The 22,932-nt window shown below is 45.5% G+C and overlaps 1 protein-coding gene across 1 annotated transcript; it reads right to left on the minus strand.

The window, feature by feature from the left end:
- Positions 1-6,737: 6,737 nt before the first annotated feature.
- On the minus strand, positions 6,738-12,822 carry HTR5A (5-hydroxytryptamine receptor 5A). Its single transcript, XM_045003272.1, has 2 exons — positions 11,662-12,822; positions 6,738-10,510 (listed from the first exon to the last, which is right to left on the minus strand). The coding sequence occupies exons 1-2, from the start codon at positions 12,778-12,780 to the stop codon at positions 10,178-10,180; spliced, it is 1,452 nt and encodes a 483-aa protein (XP_044859207.1). The 5' UTR covers positions 12,781-12,822; the 3' UTR covers positions 6,738-10,177.
- Between the last annotated feature and the right edge of the window lie 10,110 nt (positions 12,823-22,932).

A 22,932-nucleotide genomic window follows, 5' to 3' on the forward strand; every position in this document is an offset into this window, starting at 1 on the left:
AACCTGGGGGTGCAGGCTCTGATGTGGGGATGGGAATGAGGGATTTGGGGTGCAGGAGGGGGCTCTGGGCTGGGGTTGGGGCAGGGGTGTGGGGGGGTGAGGGCTCAAGCTGGGGGTGCAGACTCTGGGGTGGGGCTGGGGATGAAGGGTTTGGGGTATAGGAGGGTGCTCTGGGCTGGGACTGAGGGGTTCAGATGGCGGGAGGGCAGGGGGTTGAGGGTGCAGGAGGGAGTGAGGGCTCCAGTGGGGGTGCAGGCTCTGGGGTGAGGCCAGGGGCTGCTCTAGGTATTTTGCCGCCCCAAGCACGGCAGGCAGGCTGTCTTCGGCAGCTTGCCTGCGGGAGGTCCCCGGTCCCGTGGATTCAGGGGCAGCCTGTGGGAGGTCCCCCGAAGCCGCGGGACCAGGGGACCCTCCGCAGGCATGCCGTCAAAGGCAACCTGCCTGCCGCCCTCGCAGTGACCAGCAGAGCGCCCCCCACGTGGCTTGCCGCCCCAGGCATGCGCTTGGCGTGCTGGTGCCTGCAGCCGCCCCTGCACATAGCAAATGACCACCCCTGACCTGGAGATCTTACACTCTAAAAGAAACAAACCACATGTATCCTCACAAAGGAAGTGACGCATTGATAGGGGTGACTTGGTAATGAGCAGAGACCATGTCCTAGGCCTTGAGAAAGCAGTGCCACTGCTCCGGTGTATGAAGGGGAACTGCTGGCAATTTGGAGAACAATATAACCTTCCCAGCAGGGAACCTGCATAAATCTGCGGTGAGCCCGGGGGAGCTTACATTTCCCTAGGAAAGTGCCCTCTCAGCCCTCTAGAACGAAATGAGTGTGTGCACTTTCACATGTCCCAAACCTCCACTGGCATTCATTAATGAGAGACTGATACAGGCATAACAAAGTTTTGTTATTTTATATTGTTATAATGTGCCTTGCAGTTCTTTAGCTATTCAGTTCCCACCTTTTGGTAACCCCTGGTGACCGGGTCTGCCCCACGCCGTGGCTGCTGTGCTGTCACTGTCTGTTTAATATTCTGCACAATGTGGTGGTGCACTGGGGGTGGTGCACTGAGGATGTTCAGAAGTACAGCAGGTGCACTTGGAAAGTTTGGCACCCAGTCAAGCAGCTGAGGAGAGAGAAACGTCATGGCTCTGCAAATCACAAGCAACTGAGAGAGTGGCTCCATAGGCTTTGTTGCTCATTCCTAGGATTGAAAAGTCGAAGTGTGGCACTGGACCAAATAGCTCTCCTCAGCTGCTAAAATGGGTCCATGTTGTCACCGGAAAGCAGTGTTAGGAATGACTCACCTCTGTGCAGAACACCCCTGTACAGGTCTTCCTGCTAGGACTGTAATTGATCTGTGGGGCAGTGCACAGGGCCACTGCCAGGTCAAGGAGGCAGATGTGCTAAAACAAAGTTCCCTGACTTTTTGACCATGCCCTTGAATGCCTCTCCGTGCTTCTGGTCCCACAAGGTCTCTGAGAGCTGGAAAGGGAGCCAGATTTAGTTAAGAAAAACACTCTTGATCAGCATCTTTTCTGCATGTGCATGAGTACAAATGCCAGCCAGAACTGGCCCATTGTCTTTATTACTGAGATATTGAAGGTCCTACGGTTGTGGGGATATTACTGTAAATGCTGTTCTGTAACTTTCCAGTAATTTCTTCATGCTAATATGTTTCCTACTCAGTGCTTGACCGACAGAGAAATGTCCCTAGAGCAGGGGTCCCCAAATTGTGGGGGACATGTAGAAATGTTCAGGAGGGCAGGGCTGGGCCTGGGAGCCCCACCCAGCCTCACTCTGCTCCCAGTCTCAGCCCAGGCCACAGCTCTGCTCCGGGCCCCAGCCCCACAGCCAACCTCGGCCCCTGGCTGCAGCTCTGCTCCTGGTACCAGCCCCAGACTCGGCCCCTGGCCACGGCGCTGCTCTCGACTCCGCTCCGGGCCCCAGACCCACCCCCAGCTTTGGCCCCCTTACTCCTGTCTGCGCCCCCCGCCCCCAAGCCACGGCCCTGCTCCCAGCCCCGGCTCCAGGGAGGGGGCTCGGACATGGGTAAGAGGGGGTGATGTGAAAAGTTTGGACCACTGCCATAGTGTGTGAAAAGTGCCCAACTCCAAACCAGTACCCTCAGCTGTTTGATGTGGGGTACATGCAGTTTACACAGAAGGTTTAACTTTCCAATAGATTAGATACATGGCTCAGGGCCAAAAGAAGCCGATAGGTGCACATGAACCACTGCTTTAATTACTGCAGTGGCTGTAAGTCAACTTAAGTCGACTTAATTTTGTAGTGTAGTCAAATCCTTAGTGTTTGCAGATCTGGGGCCTATTTAAGGCAATTTCAAGGCAGCTAACACGCTGATCTCCAGATATGTGTTCACTTGCATACGTCTTCCATGCTACTTTGAACATGTCTGTCTGCTGTTGGCAAACATCCGCTGGCTATTGACGTGAAGTTACTACTTTTCACAATACTTGTTTTACAAGATTTAGGACAATTTGGTCTGCTTGGGCTACATGTGGTGAATGGAACACTCTGGAGCAGATTAATTTTGGAAAGCTACAGCTTTCACAAGCAACTAGCAACAGAGTATAATCAGCTAACAAAAGCTGCTTGGATACTATAGCACAGTGATGGATGGGTAGATGTTACCTAGATAGATGCTATGATGGCTTAATGCTTGTACCTTGAACTTCTTCGGAAGAGCTTGGTTTGGAAGTGTAGTTTGTTTGGAACCTAACAGTACTGGGATTTTCTGTGTCTAACCTCAGTTGAATTGATCTTGTAGTAAAATCCAGTTATTTTTCTCAGTTGCCTTTAGACTCATTAAAACCTTTGCTCTAAATATTTAATGTTGTTAAATAGGAAAAGCAACCAAATGCACAAATACGATGGTGGCAGATGCTAAAAGGATGAAATAAGGATGTGAATGGAACATGGTTAAAAATCATGAAATACAGCAAAACTCAGGCTTAGTCCACAGGGAAAGGTCAGTTTGCATTTAAACAGAATTAATGCCTTGCAAGCTATTTTAACCCTACGTAGGAAGAAGCTATATTGATTAACTTGGTGACCATATTCACTCTTAAGCTTGTGGCACATGCACCAAAGTCATATTTTAAATTAATTACAGGTTATTTAAATACACACTTTCTGGTGTGACTGAGGCTGAGCTCAACATGCTGGGATCTGAGGGATCAGAGAGAAGAAATAGGGGAGGGATAGCTCAGTGGTTTGAGCATTGGCCTCCTAAACCCTGGCTTGTGAGCTCAATCCTTGAGGGGGCCACTTAGGGATCTGGGGCAAAATCAGTACTTGGTTCTGCTAGTGAAGGCAGGGGGCTGGACACAATGATCATTCGGAGTCACTTCCAGCTCTATGGGATAGGTATATCTCCATATATATATATATATATAGAGAGAGAGAGAGAGAGAGATGTACTGGCTCAGTACAGCTCTAAGCTAGGGCTATGGAGGACCATTGGGTGGAAGAAGACTCTTTTGAGGAGCTTAGATTTTTCCAGTCTCTGCCATGTCAAGAATACCATAAAGCAAGAGGAGAATGTTAGGTATAGAAGTTTCAGTCCCACTGCTGTTGTCTTGTGCTTTTGAGACATCAGTTAAGGACCCTGTTCTTCATGTCATGCTGCTCTATACAAGGTGAGTAGCTAATAAAGTTAATACCATTCATGATTTAGTCATATGTTGGGGAGGGATAGCTCAGTGGTTTGAACATTGGCCTGCTAAACCCGGGGTTGTGAGTTCAATCCTGAAGGGGGGCATTTAGGGATCAGGGCAAAAGTCTGTCTGAGGATTGGTCCTGCTTTGAGCAGGGGGTTGGACTAGATGACCTCCTGAGGTCCCTTCCAACCCTGATATTCTATGATCCCAGAGTTGGCTATGAAAGCCAATCCTGGGTGAATTATGCCACACTGGTTTTGTAGCTCCACTCTCTCCAGTTTAGTATTGCACAAGCCTGGTTATTGAGAGAGATCCCAGAGGGTGGAATTTATGCTCTCCCCACCCCTCTTGTTCAGTCTGTATGTGAGACATTTGTGGGAGAGAGTGAAGTCATGTGATGGTGTTGCCTTCAGAATACTGATAACAGTCAATTCCTACATGGCTGTTTGATAGAATTGTAGGACGGGAAGGGACCTTGAGAGGTCATCTAGTCCAGTCCCCTGCAGTCATGGCAGGACTAAATACTGGAAGTAGATGATGCAGTGCCTTTGGCCTGGCCAGTGTAGGGATCTGAAGGACAGAGAGCAGCCTGAGGCTCAGTGCAGAGATAGTTGATACTGGTTGGGTGGTGATGGTGCACCCCATCGAGGGTGTGCCACCTTTTTTCAGAGATATTAACAGTGTAGGGATACCTCTGGGGCAGTGGGGGATCCAAGAATCCCAGGTGCTGTCAGTGGCCAGAGTACCATTTATTTTCCTCTGCAGTTGGCACAACCCAGTGGCTATTCTTTTGACATATGGACCCTGCCATAGTTATTGAAGGTGGTGTTAATCTTTAAAGCCCTCTATGGGTTTGGTTCTGGCTTTAACTCCTTGTGCAAACCCTCCCTGCCCACGTACCACATAGAAGGTAAGATCAGCTGTTCCAGCCTTGCCACCCCTCAGTTAAACAAAATACTGCTTGTATTGCTGCCTGGTTTCCAGTGACAACATCGACATGTAGAGGGAATTGAGCAGGAAAGTTAAAACAATACCAAATACTAGGCTCCTTTAGGAGACAATGGCTGGGTCATCAGCAGGAAGAAACTAGGTGGCTGGTTCCATCCAGGCTGCCAGGCTAAGGTGGGGATCACAGGAGACTGTAAAACCTCTAGAAGGAGGCAGGGCTTGGATGAGCCAGGAGAGGCTGCATCAATGGAAAAACTGCCATGCTGGGGAGAGCTACAGAAGTTAGAGATGGAGGGAGCATGCTGTAAGCAGAGCAGGCTGCTTCTCCTAACTCAGAGATGGAGGAATAAGTCAGACCCCCCTGAGCTATGGCTAGAGAGGTTAAGCTTAGGGAAGGGAATATGCATATAGGACCCTCTGTTTTCCTGTATACCTTGGCCCTGCATGCTTGGTACCTTTGGGAGAAAGTAGAACTATTGCTTTGTTTTGAAGCAGTTGTTTTTGTATCACTTTAATCAGTTGCTGTTGTAGGTACCTGAAGGGAAAGCCTTCCAGGGTCCAATCGCAGTTGAAACTGCTGAAGTAGTCATGGTTAGTACCCAGGGGGATGTGACCCTGATCTGAGAGAGGTCGGATTGCAGAATTCCACCCCAGGAGAGGTAAAGGCCTGTAGGGGTGCTCTTGGTGAGACCCCGAGAAGGGACAATGGTGCATCTAGCTTGGTAACCATCACACAGGCCCTGACATTGGATCATAAACTCTTTGAGATGGCTAGAACTTCTGGGATGAAATCCTGACCCTCTGAAGTCAGTGGAGGGTTGGTGTAAGTGTTCTATATTTCTGACATAGGAGTACAACTTCCAATGATTAGAACTGATAATAGAGAACCTAGTCAGTGTATAATATTGTGCCTAATTATAAAATAACTTTTTGACTCTGGCTGCAAATGGAGCTCCCACCACTCTCAGATGTATGAAAAAAATCACTCTGAGGCTTGGTCTACAGTAGGTAAATAGGTCACTTAAGGGTGTGAAAAATCCACATCTGAGCAATGCAGTTAAACCGACCTAACCCCCAGTGTAGACAACTCTAGGTCAACGGGAACATTCTCCCATTGACCTAGCTACTGCCTCGTGGGGAAGTGGATCAATGACAGAGGTCGATGGGAGAAGCCCTCCCATTGGCAGAGGTAGTGTCTACACTGAAGCACTTCAGAAATGGTGCAGCTGTGCCGCAGCAGCATTTTAAGCACAGACAAGCCCTACCGCATGGCCTGTTGTACCTCATTGCCTAGTCATGCTGACCACGATAGACAAGAGCAAATAATCATCAATGATCTATGTTGGCTAGAACTTTTGTAACCAGATAGCACTTTGCCTACTCAAAATCACCCCTTTAACTACCGCTGCCAGGTGTCTCAGCAGCAATTTTAATGAAAAGTCCAGTCAAATTATCGGAACATGAAGACATACCTGGCACATCTCTGGCTGTGTTAGATTAGCACACTTCCTGCCTGCTTTGTCTGCAACCGCATTCCAAGAAAAAGAAAGAAGAAGAAGCCAACCTGTTTTCTGTTTGAATCGAAGGGCAGTCAGCTGTGACCTTCTCTCCTTCCTCAGAATAAAGGCAACTAATGTAAGTAACAGATTGTCTTAAAAGCTGCTGCTCCCTGAGCCTTGGTAATTGCATTCAGTGTGCTGCAAGGCTCACCACCAGACAGCATTTAACACACAGCTTATTTGATCTAGTTATTGAGTCTCAATACAGGTGTTCTAGGCTGTTCATTGAACTGTCACAGCACTGAGAGGAAAATGCATTAATTGTAAAATTGGAAAAGGTTAGTTAAATCTTTTCTGGGGGTACTATACTGTCATTAAATAGCACAGGAAGAGCAATAATGGATAATAATGGCCTTCAGAGAAATTAAATTGAAGCTGTTTTATAGCAGCACTTAGTATTTATACAGTGTTCCACATTCTAAGTGCTTTAGAAATGTGAACTAATTAATCCTCACAACAGCCCGATAAGTACATATTAGTATTTTCATTTTACAGAATGGGAAATTGAAGCAGAAAAGCAAGCTCTTTTGGGGAAGGAACTGTGTGTCTCAGTACAGCACCTAGCACATCAAGGTCCTGATTTGTGCCTCTGGGCTCTGCCCCAAAATAAATGACATGTGCAAGGCCTCAGAGCTGGGATCAGAATTCAGGGAGTTCCTGGCTCCTCCTCTTTGTGCTCAGATCACACCTCGGTCTCATTTTAGGTGTGAATCTCTGGGATGATCTTTGGGATAGAAATCTTTATTACACCCATGTTACGCGGCTAGGATGATATTTGAGATCAAATCTTGCAGTCCTAAATCCTGAATAAGAGCTGCAGGATTTGATCCATTGTGTAGATAACTGGGGCTAGTCAGTAGCCATTACTTGCAGAAGGGTACTGTGGATTTTAATATGATGTTTGTTAAAGCACAACTATAGACAAATCAGAATTTTCTAATACCATTTTATAATCTTCTCATGTCCTTTTGCTTGCACAGAAATGACACAACAAAGGGAAAGTTAACGAGAAAATGTAGGTGAGGTAATATCTTGTACTGGACCAATTCCTGTTGGTGAGAGACAAGCTTTCAAGCTACACTAGGCTCTTCTTCATGTCTGTGAAACTACAGCTATGTCTACACAGCACACCTTACAATGGCACAGCTGTCCTATTGTAACATGTGCTGTGTAGCTGCTCTTTATCACTAGGAGAGAGAGCTCTCCCAGTGGCAAAATAAAACCACCCCAAGGGGTGGTAACTTCGTTGACAGAAGCACGGCTCCCATCAACAAAGCACTGTCCACACTGGCGCTTTTTGTCGCTAAAACTTGTGTCATTCGGGGGGTGTTTTTTCACACCCATGAGGGACAAAAGTGCCAGTGTAGATATAGCTTTTGGCCAGGTCTACACTGCAAGGTCTCCCGTATAGCCACTTTTTGCTGGAGGGAAGAGACCTCTCCTGTCAACATAATTAAACCACCTCCAATGAGCGGTAGTCACTATGTCAGCAGGAGAGCCTCTCCTGCCGCCATAGCACTGTCCACACCAGCATTTTTGTTAGTGAAACTTGTGTCAGTCCGGAGTATGTTTTTTTCACACCCAACTGACACAATGCTCTTGTAGACAAAGCCAGACTCACAGTGCCACACCTAAATATAAGGTGGAACAGATTGTTTAACATAAGTAGTTGTTAACACATATTTCAAGGGACCATTCAAGGTGAAGTGGCCCATTAACACCCCTCCAGATGGAGGGGGGAAGGTAGCTGTGGGGAAGGGTTGTTAGCAGGTTGTAATAAGTCATAAATCCTTGAAACATGTGTTGTGAATATTGCAGAGCACAGCTGATCAGACCAGTTAAATATTCTTCCTTCTATTTTCAAGCACTGCTGAGTATAACAAAAGCTCTGCCTGGACAAACATTGTATTGGTTTCCTCCTAGTCATTCTTGGCCACCCCACACCCACACCCTCTCTCTCTCTCTCGTTTATTAGGTTATCCAACATGTCGGAGCTTCCACTGAAAATAGATTAAAACCATACAACAAAAGTACTAAAAGGCTCTTTCTTTAATGTCTGTAGTTCGTCCATGGTTAGCGCACCACCTTATCCAGAGAACTTGCTCAAGTGGATTTTTGAGGGATTATACCTGTCTCACTCATTTTTCCTGTTGTATAATGAATCTTTTTTAAATTCACCGGGTAAGATGTCTTGGGTGAAATCCAAGCCTGTCGAAGTAAATGAGAAAGTTTTGCCATTGACTTAAATAGGGCCAGGATTTCATCCTTTGTTTCTAAACAAACTGCCTCCTGCTAGCTGGAGTCTGCTCCCATGAGCTTCACCTGCACCAGGCAGTGCATTGGGCCAGACTGGCCAGGATGCTTAAAGGCTTTCCAGTAATTGATAGCATTTTCCCCCTCTTTATCTTTGCTTCAAGATACCAGACCCTGAAATCATGTAATTCTGATTCCTATCTTGTCTTCTCCTCCACTTTTTAAATTCCAGTCTGATTTTAATAGTTGCACCTCAAGAACTGATAGTTGAAGGTAATGCTATTCTCCATCTGAAAACTTGTCATTCGAGCAGTCCTAGGGCAGAAAGCATGTATCTGTACTTGTAGGTGCAAGTGACATAGCAGTTGCTAAAATCATGCTGGTGAAGTGGAGACACAGGAAGAAAGCAGAACAGTAAGCAGCAGCCAGGACCTGCACTTATGGTAGAAAGGGGGCAACAAGGATGGGTTTGATCTTAATCTAGACAGAAGGCATGGCTGTTGATGGTTTATGCTTGAAGCATAGCATGCTGGCCCTTGACACAGCCTCCCCTAAATTGCTGGAAACCTTAGACTCCCAGGATCAAACTTCATTAGCCACTAAATATACTTAGACTGGTCATTAACTCCCACTGAAATCAGCTGGAGTCTTTCCTTCGACTTCAATGGGAACTGTATCACACTCTAGAAAGTAAAACAACTTTGAACTGATGTGCATTTTGAAATACATTTCAAGTATCCTCAAGTGGTTACAGGAAACTTGCCCCAAAGTTCCTTAAAATACATCCATGAATTAGAGTAGCTTCCTTTGTGTAAGAGAGATATTAAGTTTAAACATTCGCAGCCAAGGAACACCTGTGTATTTCATAACTAAATCAGGCATATGAAACAGATGATGCACCCCTTTCTCTCACTCTATTGCACATAAATTAAGTTTCCACAACAAATACAGAAAAACTTGCTACACCAAATCCAATAGTAAACATCCCCCTGTTGATAGATCCATAATGCAGAAGCCTTTTCTCATATCTTTACCGAGCAGTTATATTTGGGGAATAAGATTCATTTTCAGAGTTAATATTAATCTCTGCAACACAGATTCCATTCTTCACCTCTGAAAAATAGTTTTTTCAGTAAAATAGCTGGTTTCACACAAAAACAATGAGAAGTCCAGTGGCTCCTTAAAGGCTAACAGATTTATTTGGGTATAAGCTTTCATGGGTAAAAAAAACCCCACTTCTTCAGATGCCTGTTTCACACTGTCATGAGAAACCCTACTGCTAAAGGGGTTTGGCTTTGCATATGGGAATATGTAAATTAATAGTTCTGAAATGCAAAGAGCAGCTAAGCAGGCACTGGGCTTCAAAAAAACCCTTCTGTGTCACATGGACTTCTCTGCCCTGCTCTTGCAAGCAAACTGCACCTGAGTGACATCACTGAAGAGAGGGTGAAGTCAACTGCGTGCTGGAAAAGGACACTGCTGGAGACTCAGCAAGCCCTTGTGTGCTGTTTACAAAACGACTGGCTTGGAGGGTGGGAAAGGAAGTGTGGGCAGAGTCTCTGAGGGCTGCTGAATTTCAGAGGCAATCTTTTATGAGCTCAATGAATCATTCTGGTGATCTCTGTAGTTGAGTTTCTTTCAGCGTTCCCCAGTCTGCATAGTGTTAAGTAGGGAAAGCAATGGAGCTTTAGAGGGGTTGCTGGAGAAGAGGGGGTTTCCTCTCATTTCCTGCTTGCTGCTCAGTGCTGTCTGGAAAATAGATTCCTGAAGGCATTGTTGTAGTTTTTGTTGAAAGCCGTATAGATCAGTGGATTAAAAAAGGAATTAGAATAGCCGAGCCATAGAAAAATACTTTTCCAAATGGGTGGGATGTCACAGGAGCAGAGAGGATTGATGAGTTCAGTGATGAAGAAGGGGATCCAGCATAGTACGAAGACCCCAATAAGGATGCCCACCATGAGGACAGCTTTCTTCTCCTTCTGCTCTCGCCATGTGTCTCCATCAGTCTGGAAGGTAACAGTGGCGTGGCGGACTGTGAAGACCATCTGGGATTGTTGGGAGGCCTCCTTCACCTGCCAGACGTGAGCACAAGCATCAACATATGCACCCTGCCTGCGGCTGCACATCATCACACCAAGCATATTGCATGTGTCTGCAAACAATCTACAGTACAGTTGCAGTTATATGAATATGATCGGGCACACTGAAGTAGTTTGGGTCAGCAGTGCAACTTTATCCTATTTAAGAGATGTGAGGTATATGTCCCTGTTTTGGGTAAGAGGAGTTTTGAATAACTGAGGTTATAAATGGTGTCAAGTATCAGAGGGGTAGCCGTGTTTGCTGCTTTTACTGATCCAGACTAAGTGGCACCTTATAGACTAACAGACGTTTTGGAGCATGAGCTTTCGTGGGTGAATACGAAGTGGGTATTCACCTACGAAAGCTCATGCTCCAAAATGTCTGTTAGTCTATAAGGTGCCACAGTACTCTTTGCTGAGGTTATAAAAATAGCAGTGATAGTGGAAACTGCATATGCACAATTACTCCCACTATCACAATCCGAACATGTATATTTCACACTTTTAGCAGGATCAGAGCAGTAGATCTCTCTCACACACACACAGCCCTGCCTGCTTCCTCTGACTATCCTAGTCTCTGAGAGGCATATGATGGGGGAAAGGAGAAAAAATATACTAGGAGAGCATACAACATACATTATTGCCAAAAATTGTCATATAGCTCATTAATACACCAGCAAATCACGAGTTCAAAGCATCCAGCTACCATTAGGAAACAATCTGCAAGGTTGTGTAGGTGCCTGCACACACACACATTTCCCCTAAGACTATGTCAGGTTATTTTCCATATTCTGGGTGGTTGCCTACGGACCCTCCACCCCTAACAGGCCAGACTCATCTGTGACACCCTCAGTCACACAAGTGAGCACTGACCCACAGGATTTCAAGGGACTACTTCTGTGAGTCACTGCTCACCAGCCTGAGCCAGAGGTTCACAGTCAGGCTCAAAGTTCCTGCACAACATTTCCACTAGCATCCAACGACTGCACACTTGGCCGGCAAGTCTCCCATCTAGACCTCAGTGCTCCACAGTCCTGGGCAAATTTCCCCTGCAAGGCTGGGCCAGAGTGGGGTCCCAGGGCCCCGGACATCATCTCAGCTGCCACCCAGCCCAGGCCAGCTGGCAAACCCCAGGCTTGACCCACCTCTAGCCCTTCAGGGGCGACGGGGGTGATGGAGTTGCTCTTCCGGGATCCGATGCGAAACTTGGCCGCCTTGTAGATCTTCCAGTAGACAAAGAGCACGACGCAGAGCGGCAGGTAGAAGGCGCCGAAGGTGGAGAAGACCGTGTAGGAGGGCTCCTGGCTGACCTGGCACTCCTGGTTGCCCTCGGAGTAGGTCTCCCCCCAGCCGAAGAGCAGCGGGGCCAGGGCGATGACGGCGGAGAGGGCCCAGGTGAGGGCGATCATGGCATTGGAGATGCAGCGGCGGGCGCGCAGGGTGTACTCCAGGTGGCGGCTGAGGGACCAGTAGCGGTCCAGGGCGATGGCCGTCACGTTCCAGATGCTGGCCGTGCAGCACAGCACGTCGAAGGCGATCCACACGTGGCACAGCGCCCGGCCCAGCCGCCAGCGCCGCCCGGCCAACTCGTGCACCAGGCTGAGGGGCATGACCAGCGCCGCCACCATCACGTCGGAGACGGCCATGGAGGCCACCAGGTTGTGGGGCACGCGGTGGAAGGCGCGCACCCGCAGGATGGTGGCCAGCACCAGCACGTTCCACAGGAAGGTGGCGGCGGCCAGCAGCGCCAGCAGGGTGAGCAGCAGGACGCCGAACACCGACAGCGGGGCCCGGCCGGGCAGGGCCGCCGGGGGGCCGCCGCTCCGGTTGGCCGCGGCCGCCCACGGGGTGGCGGAGAGGTTCAGGGGCCCGTCCATGCTGGCCGCCGCGGGGGAAGGGCGCGACGGGGCCGTGGGGCTCAGGGCGCGGGTGGCGGGCTGGGAGCCGGCGGCGCCTCCGTGCCCGGCCCGAGGCGAAGTTTGGGGGGACGCGCGGCCATGGCGCTGGGCGCCGGCGGGAGGGAGGGAGCGTGGCCGCGGGCTCGGCGCCGGGCTCCCAGCCTGCCCAGGGGACGGGAGAACAGCCCCGCTGGCCCCGGCCCCGGCCCGCCGCGGAACCCCCCGCAGCCCGCCGGGGGGAGCCGTCCCCGGGCGCCCGAGCCCCGCTCCCTGGTGCAGGGCTGGGAACGGCGACGAGCGCAGTCCGAGCCGGCGGCGGGGCTTTATCAAAGAGGAGAATGACTCCGACGTCAAAACGTGGCCCATCAGCTGACGGCAACCCCCCTTCCCTCCAGTCCTCCCCGGGCGAACGCACCCCTCGCTCAGCGAGAGCCTGTTGCCTTCCCCGGCCGGATGGCGGCCCCTGCCTCCCTCCCTGCCAGGTGGAGGAGGAGCCCGCTTGGGTTCGGCACCTGCTGCCGCCGCTGCTTAGCTCAGTGCCCTGCTGCTCCTCGCCCTGAAAGTCTCCAAGAACAGCCCAGGCTTCTTGCAGAGGACTGCACCAGCAGATGGTAAATGGATCCCCGCATTCCCTTCTCTGTGCTCAGCTTAGTGCTTCACTCGCTGTCACACACCTATTCATCTCATGCACCTATTACCCTGTTTAGATAGGATGCTGCTCTGCACCTGCTCGTATGAATAAACTATTACATGCCTAATGGTTTGGATTGCTCGAAGAAAGGGGGTTATTTACAGTGAGGGATGCATCTTTCATTATAAGGGAGCAGGTATCCATGGCTTAGGTTTATAGGCACTTTAATCAAAGCTTTGTTCTACCGACAAGGTGCATATGCATGTAACCAACTGGTCAGGTGGGTTACCTGTGTATATATGAAAACAGAGTATTTCCAGTGGGCTTCAGCAGAGCAGAGACAGATTCAAGTGGTCTCTGCTTCCAAGTGCATTGGTACAAGGAGCTGGAGAATAAGAGCTTTTCAAAATCATGTTTAGTCATTTCAGTTTAAAGATGTTTATCTAGAGATTAGCTATAGTTAAGTCAACTCAGCCTTTCCAGTATTGCTTTTCTGCTAAGTGTTTGGGGCACTCGTCATGAAAACATCCCACTTCATTTGTGCTTTTTCATGGACTTTAATTTCCCCTGTTGTGAAATATAATTTGAAAATTCAAAACAATTACACCTAAATGTTTTAAAAACTCAAAAGTTTGTGTATTCCTCCTGGCAATGTTAATATACCCACATTGAATGTGTCTCACAGTACAGCATGTATCTAACAAGCCAACTAATAGGTGTAAGGGGTCAAGTGACTGTTTCTTTCAGAATCTCACCTTTTGCATATCCAAACTTTTAACTACTAAATTAACTTTTTATTAAAACTAAACAGAACACTTGACTACTACAACAAATTATTATTTCTGTAACAGTAGTGATTATAAGCTCCAAATGAAGTCAGGGCCCCATTGTGCTAGGCGCTGTACAGACACATAAAGAGACAGTCAGTACCTTAATCGGCTTACAAACTAACCGGACAAGACAAACAGCAGGTGGGAGAAAGGAAATAAGTAAGTAAATATTGAGGAAGGGTGATCGATACATTTGTGACCTTAATGCAATTCCATTAGATTTAGGAGAAGAAATAAAGATGTAGCAGTTCTGTAGAGATAATAGCATAACTAAAAATCAAATAGGTCTTTGGTACTGCACATTTTTAACCTCAGAACTTCTTATATTCAAGCTTGTAGTTACTGAGGCAGCTAGTAAGGGCAGTTACTGAGTAAGCTATTACTCAGTAAGGGCTAGAGACGTGATGTTTGATGTTTCAAAATTCAGCCTATTTGTATGCCTCCTAAATGAGTGTTATGCAGGGTTTTGCTTCTCAGTGCTGCCAGGTGAAAGAAACCCATCAAAAAAAAGTTGGAGAATGTAGGGTTGTCAGGGTATGGTTTGGAGGGGACAGAGGCACTATACCACACTTTTATAGGCATACCATCACTTTTCTCCTTGTGCACAGGAATAACCACAATGTTTTTGATAGGAAAAGTCTCTCTTTTCCACTCACAACTCAAATATAGCTGAATGGATTTTGCACAGATTTATAAAGCATCCCTTTTGGAGCTGAGCCCAATCCCAGAAAGTTCCTGATCCTGCAAGATGCTGAGCCTCCTCAATTACCATTGACCTCAAGGACTTGAAGGAATCACTTAACACCTATCAGGATCAGGCCTATATTAACTAGTGGGCCTTTCCCATCCACATCAACTTCAACTCACATTCTTTACCAGCAAAACCTGATACCCAAAACACTCACAGACTTCCAGCCCCACAATACACTTTTTTTTGTTACAACATTGTACTCAGCCACAATGCATGCATCTGATTCTTCACAGTCACAATTAAAATCACAGCCTGAACTCTGACCTCAGCTAGATGAAGATAAATTACCTGAAGACATACATGTATTGTAGCTATAAAATGTGTTATTTGCACGTGAAGTAGTACAAGGTTGGTGTCCCAGTTCAGAGCTGCCTGCACCTTTAACCTCCTGCACTAGTCTGGCCAAATGCACCTTCTCCCAGGGTGAAATCCCATGGTTCTGCCAATCTCAGACTGGGTCCTGGGGTACAGTACTCTGTGTACTAACCATGATTCCTCAGCAGGCCAAAGGGGTCAAGCCCTGCAAGCTGTGATCAGTGTGTGAATGCAATGACATAAAATAGCTTTTCCACAACAAAGTACAGTATTGTTCACTCTCAACAGGGTGAACAAAGCAGCACAAGAGCAAAAGGTTTTTAACACAATAGTCCACACGTGTATCTGTCTTACCTAAAGCTTAAGTAGGCCTTGCTTCTTCAAACCCCTGCCCCACTTCTGGGGTTGGGATTCAGTATGCTTCTCTGCAGAAGCAGTGTCTCTTTGCTCTGCTCTTCCAGGAGTTGCTTTTTTATCCTTCGGAAGTCTGTCTCTCATAAACCTGGTGTGACGATGCTGCCTGTGGGAGCCAGCTGAGGTCACTCAATCAGGGTGAACTGCAAACAAAATGGGGCAGACAAACCCCAGAAGCTGGTGGATATTCCAATACTTAGATTTACCAAACCAGCACAAACCAACTTCTGTATTACCTCACTGGTTACTCAGAAGTCCAAACAATGCCGTTCCCTTAAAGTACCCAGCCTCAGGCCTCCATCCAGACACACATGTCAGATATGATGATGATTACTTAAAATCTTATCTCATCATATAAAAGAAAAGGTTCTCCTGCTCCCAAAGGACCAAGCTCCAGACCCAGGTCAAATGATAACTTAGATCTTACCCAAAATACATGCTTATAGTCAATTCTTATTAACTAAGCTAAAATTTATTAGAAAAGAGAGAGAGTGTTGGTTAAAAGATCAATATACATAGAGACTTGAATTCAATTCCTGAGGTTCAGATACATAGCAGAGATGAGCTTTTAGTTGCCAAAAGTCCTTTTAGATATAGTCCATAGGTTATAGTCCAATGTCCATATTAAGGGTGACTCCAGTCAGTGACTGGGAATCTCAATCCTTATGGCTTAAGGTTTCCTCCTCTTGAAACCCAAAGCAGATCTGAAATGAAGAAGAATAGTGTCCCAGGGTTTTTATACATTTCCTGCAGCCTTTTGGCCTGAGAAAACAGTAGGCTTAACTTTCCTTCTCCTAACCATCATGGCAATTAGCACAGGATAATGTATCCATTAAACAGTTCAGATACAGGTTACCAGAACCTTCAAAGAGACATATAGACAATAATACAATTTCCCTCCAGTGTCTTCCTAAATGTTAATATTCCTTTTTTGATCTTTGAATCAAAGCTATAGCACTAGACGAGACGGGTTTGCTGACATCACAAGACCTGAGCAAATATCTACCCTTCTACCCCTAACAATACAGACTTGCATTTCAAAGCTCTATTCCTTTACATATCTTCCTAACCAGTTTGGCCATGGGTCAGGTCAGTCTGTGAGTTAATTAACTCTTTCTGGCCCTGTCACCTTTCAATGGGATATTATATTACACTCATAATGTCACACCTGATTGGGGTGGGGGGTGGGGTATAAGAACTGTTTTTCCTGCTGAAATTAACTCCTGAGTGGTGTTTAGTACCTGCAACTCTCTCATTAACTTATCATAGAATATCAGAGTTGGAAGGGACCTCAGGAGGTCATCTAGTCCAACAGACTGATCCCCGGACAGATTTTTGCCCCAGGTCCCTAAATGGCCCCCTCAAGGATTGAGCTCACAATCCTGGGTTTAGCAGGCCAATGCTCAAACACTGAGCTATCCCTTCCCCCTCTTTACTGGTGATAGCAAGCGCTCATCACATACAAACCCCTGTGCACACATGGTAATGCTCAACCAGTTTGTGATGAGCCCGTAAGAGGCAATTATGATATATTTGTCTCATGAGCCTTCTGTAAATTTCCTGCAGGATAAGTCAACTAAAGGCAGAACACTGCTGCATACACAAATGCACACATCTAAATGCTGTAAGTTGTTGTCCATATTCCTTTTAAAGTTTATTTTTTAAATAGCTTTATTGAAATGAATTATGCTTTCGAGAGCAACTAGCATGCTGGAGGTCCATCAACGTAAGTATATTCCACCATGTGTCACTCTTTTAGCATAAGAGACACAGAGAGAATATTAAGAAGAAATTGTATGCAGGAAGATGAGGTATCTTTAGCTTAATACATGAGCTTTGACAATCAAAGTTTCAAGTACAAACTGTCAAGAATCTTCCAGGAAGACAGACGGCACTGATGACAGGAAATGGATGGATCTGTAAAATGCAGTTGTTATTCTGACCCTTTTTCCTGATGGCAAGTTGTAGAAGAGATTTGTTTCTCACAAGCTTTAGGTATTTTGGTGGCAAATTGGCATTGGTGCTAGTAAATTGTTGAAACTGTGGGAAAGTTTGTGATGTCACTAGACTGCAAATGGACTTCTTGATATGTGTTCTCCTGAATGTCATTCTGCTTCATCCCAGGCAGCTGATGACCTATATTTATATAAATTCTTTCGGACTGTGCCAATGTTCTGCAGAACACCAGACTAGAAATTATATAAGTTTTAAGACCCTTTTCTAGCCAGTCAAGATGTCATCCTGAAGGTCTGATTTCTTTACCCTTTTATGAAGGATGAAGACAGAAATCATTCTAAATAGTTTTCTGTGTTGGCCTTTGGGGTTCCCCAGTGCTCTCGAGTTGGTTTTGTTATTATAACGCAGCGTCAACCTGCATAGTAATGAAAGAACCATTGACGTCAGAAGTAAAAATGTAGATGTCTTCTAAGGGATATTTTTTCCCCATCTCTAGTCCCTTAATCCTCGTTTCTTGATATGCAATTGAAAGCTTTCTCGTTACTTGGCAATACCATTTCCTGAACAGCCACTCTACTACTGCTTTGTCTACCTGCCAAGTGTTTCTGTTGGCATAATTGACTTATCACTGTGCTGCCTTCCCACATTGTGGATTGCTTTCAGGAGAATAATCTGAGATCCAGGAGATGGATCTGAGATGCACCAGATCCACATTCATATTTTTTCCTGTAGCTATGGAATGTGTGCTTCCTTGCTTGACTCTTAAGTAGAGGTTGTCAGTTCTCATCAGACTTATAGATTTCTGTGTTGCAGCCTTTTGATATTGTGCAAATTGCTGTTAATTTGAGTAAGTTAAACACTCTGTGTTCTGTAATCACAGTACTGAGACATGGTGAAGTACCTTCATGGATACATTTCATTAGTGGGTGAAGTGATACCTGGGTAAATTTTGTGAAGCTATTTATTTAGACATTTAGATCAGTGCCCACCACAAAAGCAACAGGGAGCTTTATACAACTAAAACCGGTCATTCATAAGCTAACAACATATTGAACTTTTTCTCACACCGAGTAATAATTGGGTCTCACACCGAGTAATAATTGGGTCTACTGGTGAGTAGGGACTGCTTATACAAGTAAGGGTTTGCAGGACTGTGTCTCACATCCATAGACAGTAAATTACAGCTAATTCCATCAATAAATCCATGTAAAGATGTGTTTTTTCTATATATTATGCATGTAAGTGCTATGAGACAGATTTCCTTCTCGCACAGAAAAAAACAAAAAGGAAAGCTGTAGGGGGAAAGAAAACTCCATAAGGTTCCATCACAGGGTTCACTTCACGCTATCCCATCTGGTGGGAAGGGGACAGTGCATGGATTTTGGAGGCCAGCCCCAATCCCCCAAACTAGCATATTTTAGGAATACACAAGGAAGGATATCCCCACTTTTGCATTGAGCTTGGAGCCATCCTAGTGGGCCCCTGGAAACACAATTTCTGCTGGAGCTGTTCTGCTATGGAGAAGACCTAAATGGAGATAATACAAAGTGTTAGCACCCACCAGGATTTCTTTGCAGAAATTTTGGATGCAGAGCAGAGGTTAGTGCCATGGTACACTCTCCTGTGCTGCTCCTCCTCATGTCCCCAGCACCCCTTTACACAGATCCCCCAAAGGGGGCAAATAAGTAGGGCCAGTTGTGGGAACAGTGCTGGAGAGGTGGTTCTGTCCTGCTTCTGCATGGAAGGCAGGGGGCTGTGTATGGGGAGCCAGGCACAGATCTCTGGGAGATTAGACAAGTGCATGTGTGGTTCGATGGAGGCAGATTACAAAAGCCCACAGGTAAGTCAAAAACATGGAGACTTGGGAGAAGGGTTGGAATCTGGAGGGAGCATTGGTCATTTAGCAGGCATAAGGGAGAGACAAGAGAGAACATACAGGGGAAATCAAATCAGTATCTTAGATATCTGTATACTAATGCAAGAAGTATGGGGAATAAGCAGGAAGAACTTGAAATGCTAGTGAATAAACACGACTATGACATAGTTGGCATCACAGAGACTAGGTGGGACAATAAGGATGACTGGAATATTGGTATAGGAGGGTAAAGCTTGCTCAGGAAGGACAGGCAGGGAAAAAAAGGGAGGAGATGATGTCTTATATATAAAAAATGTGTATCTTTGGACTGAGGTTGAGATGGAAACAGGAGACAGATTTGTTGAAAGTCTCTGGGTAAGGATAAAAGGGGGAAAAAACAAGGGTGATGTCATGGTAGGGGTCTACTACAGACAGCCTAACCAGGAAGAAGAGGATGAGGCTTAACAACTAACAAAATCATCCAAAGCACAGAACTTGGTGGTGATGGGGGACTTCAACTACCTAGACATCTGTTGGGAAAATAACACAACAGGGCATAGATTATCCCACAAATTCTTGGAAGGTATTGAAGAACATTTTTTAGTTCAGAAGGTGGAGAAAGCTACTAGGGGAGAGGCTGTTCTAGATTTGATTTTGACAAACAGGGAGGAACTGGTTGAGAATTTGAAAGTGGAAGGCAGTTTAGGTGAAAGTGATCATGAAATGGTAGAGTTTAATAATTTTAAGAAATGGTAGGAGGTAAAACAGCAGAATAAGATAATGGATTTCAAGAACACAGACTTTAGCAAACTCAGGGAATTGACAGGCAAGATCCCATGGGAAGCAAGTCTAAGGAGAAAAACAGTTCAAGAGAGTTGGCAGTTTTTCAAAGAGACATTATTAAGGGCACATAAGCAAACTATCCCACTGCGTAGGAAAAATAAGTAGTATGGCAAGAGACCACCCTGGCTTAACCAGGAGATCTTCAATTATGTGAAATTCAAAAAAAGAGTCCTACCAAAAGTGGAAACTAGGTGAAATTAGAAAGGATGAATATTAACAAATAACACAAGCATGTAGATACAAAATTAGAATGGCCAAGGCCAAAATTAGAATGAGATTAAATTAGCTATAGTCATAAAGGATAACAAGAAAACATTCTACAAATACATTAGAAGCAAGAGGAAGACCAAGGACAGGGAGGCCCGCTACTCAATGGCGATGGGGGGGGGAGAGAACAATAACAGAAAATGTGGAAATGGCAGAAGTGCTAAATGACGTTTTTGTTTCAGTTTTCACCAAAAAGGTTATCAGTGACTGGATGACTAACATAGTGAATGACACTGAAAATGAGGTAAGATCAGAAGCTAAAGCAGGGAAAGAACAAGTTGAAAATTACTTAGACAAGTTAGTTGTCTTCAAGTCACCAGAGCCAGATGAAATACATCCTAGAATACTCAAAGAGCTGACAGAGGAGATATCTGAGCCATTAGCGATTATCTCTGAAAGCTCATGGAAGATGGGAGAGATTCCAGAGGACTGGAAAAGAGCAAATATAGTGCCCATCTATAAAAAGGGAAATAAGGACAACCTGGAGAATTACAGACCAGTCAGTTTATCTTCAGTACCTGAAAAGATAATGGAGCAAATAAGCAATCAATTTGCAAACATCTAGAAGATAACGTAATAAGTAACAGCATGGATTTGTCAAGAATAATTTGTGTCAAATCAACCGAATAGCTTTCCTTGGCAGGGTATAACAAGACTTGTACATAGGAGGGAAGCGGTAGATGTGTACATCTTGATTTTAGTAAGGCTTTTGATACTGTCTCACATTACCTTCTCATAAACAAACTAGGGAAATGCAACCTAGATGGAGCTACTATAAGGTGGGTGGGTGCATAGCTGCTTGGAAAACTGTTCCCAGAGAGTAATCATCAGTGATTTACAATCTGGAAGGGCATAATGAGTGGGGTCCTGAAGGGATCAGTTTGGGGTCTGGTTCTGTTCAATATCTTCATCAATGTTTTAGATAAAGGCATAGAAAGTACATTTATAAAGTTTGTGGATGATACCAAGCTGGGAAGGGTTGCAAATGCTTTGGAGGACAGAATTAAAATTCAAAATGATCTAGACAAACTGGAGAAATGGTCTGAAGTAAATAGGATAAAATTCATTAAGGACAAATGAAAAGTACTCCACTTAGGAAGGCACAATCAGCTGCACACATACAAAATGTGAAGTGATTACCTAGGAAGGGGTATTGCAGAAAGAGACGTGGGGGTGATAGTGGATCACAAGCTAAATATGAGTCAACCGTGTAACACTGTTACAAAAAAGCAAACGTCATCCTGGGATGTATTAGCAGAAGTGTTGTAAGCAAGACACAAAAAGTGCCAGTAATTCTTCCACAGTACTCTGTGCTGATAGACCTCAACTGGAGTCTGTGTCCAGTACTGGGCGCCATTATTCAGGAAAGATATGGACAAATTGGAGAAAGTCCAGAGAAGAGCAGCAGAAATTATTAAAGATCTAGAAAACATGACCTCTGAGGGAAATTTGAAAAAAATGGGGTTTTTTTTAGTCTGGAAAAGAGAAGACTGAGAGAGGACATAACACTTTTCAAGTACATAAAAGGTTACCTGGAGGAGGGATAAAAATTGTTCTCCTTCACCTCTAAGGATAGGACAAGAAGCAATGGGCTTAAACTGCAGCAAGGGCAGTTTAGGTTAGACATTAGGAAAAACTTCCTAACTGTCAGGGTGGTTAAGCACTGGAATAAATTGCCTAGGGAAGTTGTGGAATCTCCATCCTTGGCGATTTTTAAGAGCGGGTTAGACAAACACCTGTCAGGGATGGTCTAGAGATAATATTTAGTCCTGCCATGAATGCAGAGGACTGGACTAGATGACCTCTCAAAGTCCCTTCCAATCCTATGATTCTATGAAACAGTTGTGCATATTTTGGGGATGTATCCTGTCATTGGATGTGAACTGGAACTCCCAATGCAGTGTTTACAAAAAGTCCTAAATTCTTAGTCTGACTGCTGTTGAGGAGGTTGCATAAGGGTTTGTAAACAGACCTCTGCCTCCTCTGAGTTCATGAAAAATCCTGTTCTCTGCTTGCAAACAAGTTTGAATTTAACAGGAAATGTCTTCAGGTAAATCAGTTTTTCTTAATCTTTTTCATGCCAGGACACCCACACACCTCCAAGCCCCCAGGTAACTGGGGTCTAGCCAGGAACATGTCCTATTTAGCAATCTGGGAAGGGCAGGGTGGTTGTGATCCCCTGATACCTCTTTGTGACCCATGAAGTGAACCATTACACTGGCATTGCTGGGATATTCTGAGATATTCCTTTCCTTTCTTCCATGTTTTGAGAGCGGTGAAATAGCTAACACTGTTGACTTTATGGGTATCTCAGTTAGCACCTGCTGGAATGAATGGGGCAGTATTGTTTCAGGAGCTTTGCAAACTCAAGCAGATACCTCTGTATCGGTTATGCTCACTTCACCATTTTGAAGGTTTTCTTTGCAATCGTAACAGCTAGAGACTTATTTTTTTAAATGAAAGCTGAAACTGGAGAACAATAAATAGATTTATCTGTGCTCCCAGATAGTCCTTAGCATCCTCTGGTGGCATGCCCCACAAACACTGCATTATAATAATGGCTTAATGGCAACAGTATTACAAGAGCATAATGGGTTGTGTAGAATCACAAAAAGATGGCTAAGGTGCATCTCACAGACAGTTATTGATACATACA

The sequence above is a fragment of the Mauremys mutica genome, chromosome 2, assembly GCF_020497125.1.
Source record: "Mauremys mutica isolate MM-2020 ecotype Southern chromosome 2, ASM2049712v1, whole genome shotgun sequence".
Lineage (NCBI taxonomy): Eukaryota > Metazoa > Chordata > Testudines > Geoemydidae > Mauremys > Mauremys mutica.

Bases quoted from the DNA above. Each gene is read 5' to 3' on its own strand.
- HTR5A (XM_045003272.1), bottom strand. From the start codon at position 12,780: ATGGGCCACGTTTTGACGTCGGAGTCATTCTCCTCTTTGATAAAGCCC. The intron at 10,511-11,661 runs GTGGGTCAAGCC...CACGTCTGGCAG, and splicing joins TCGCCCCTGAAGGGCTAGAG to GTGAAGGAGGCCTCCCAACA.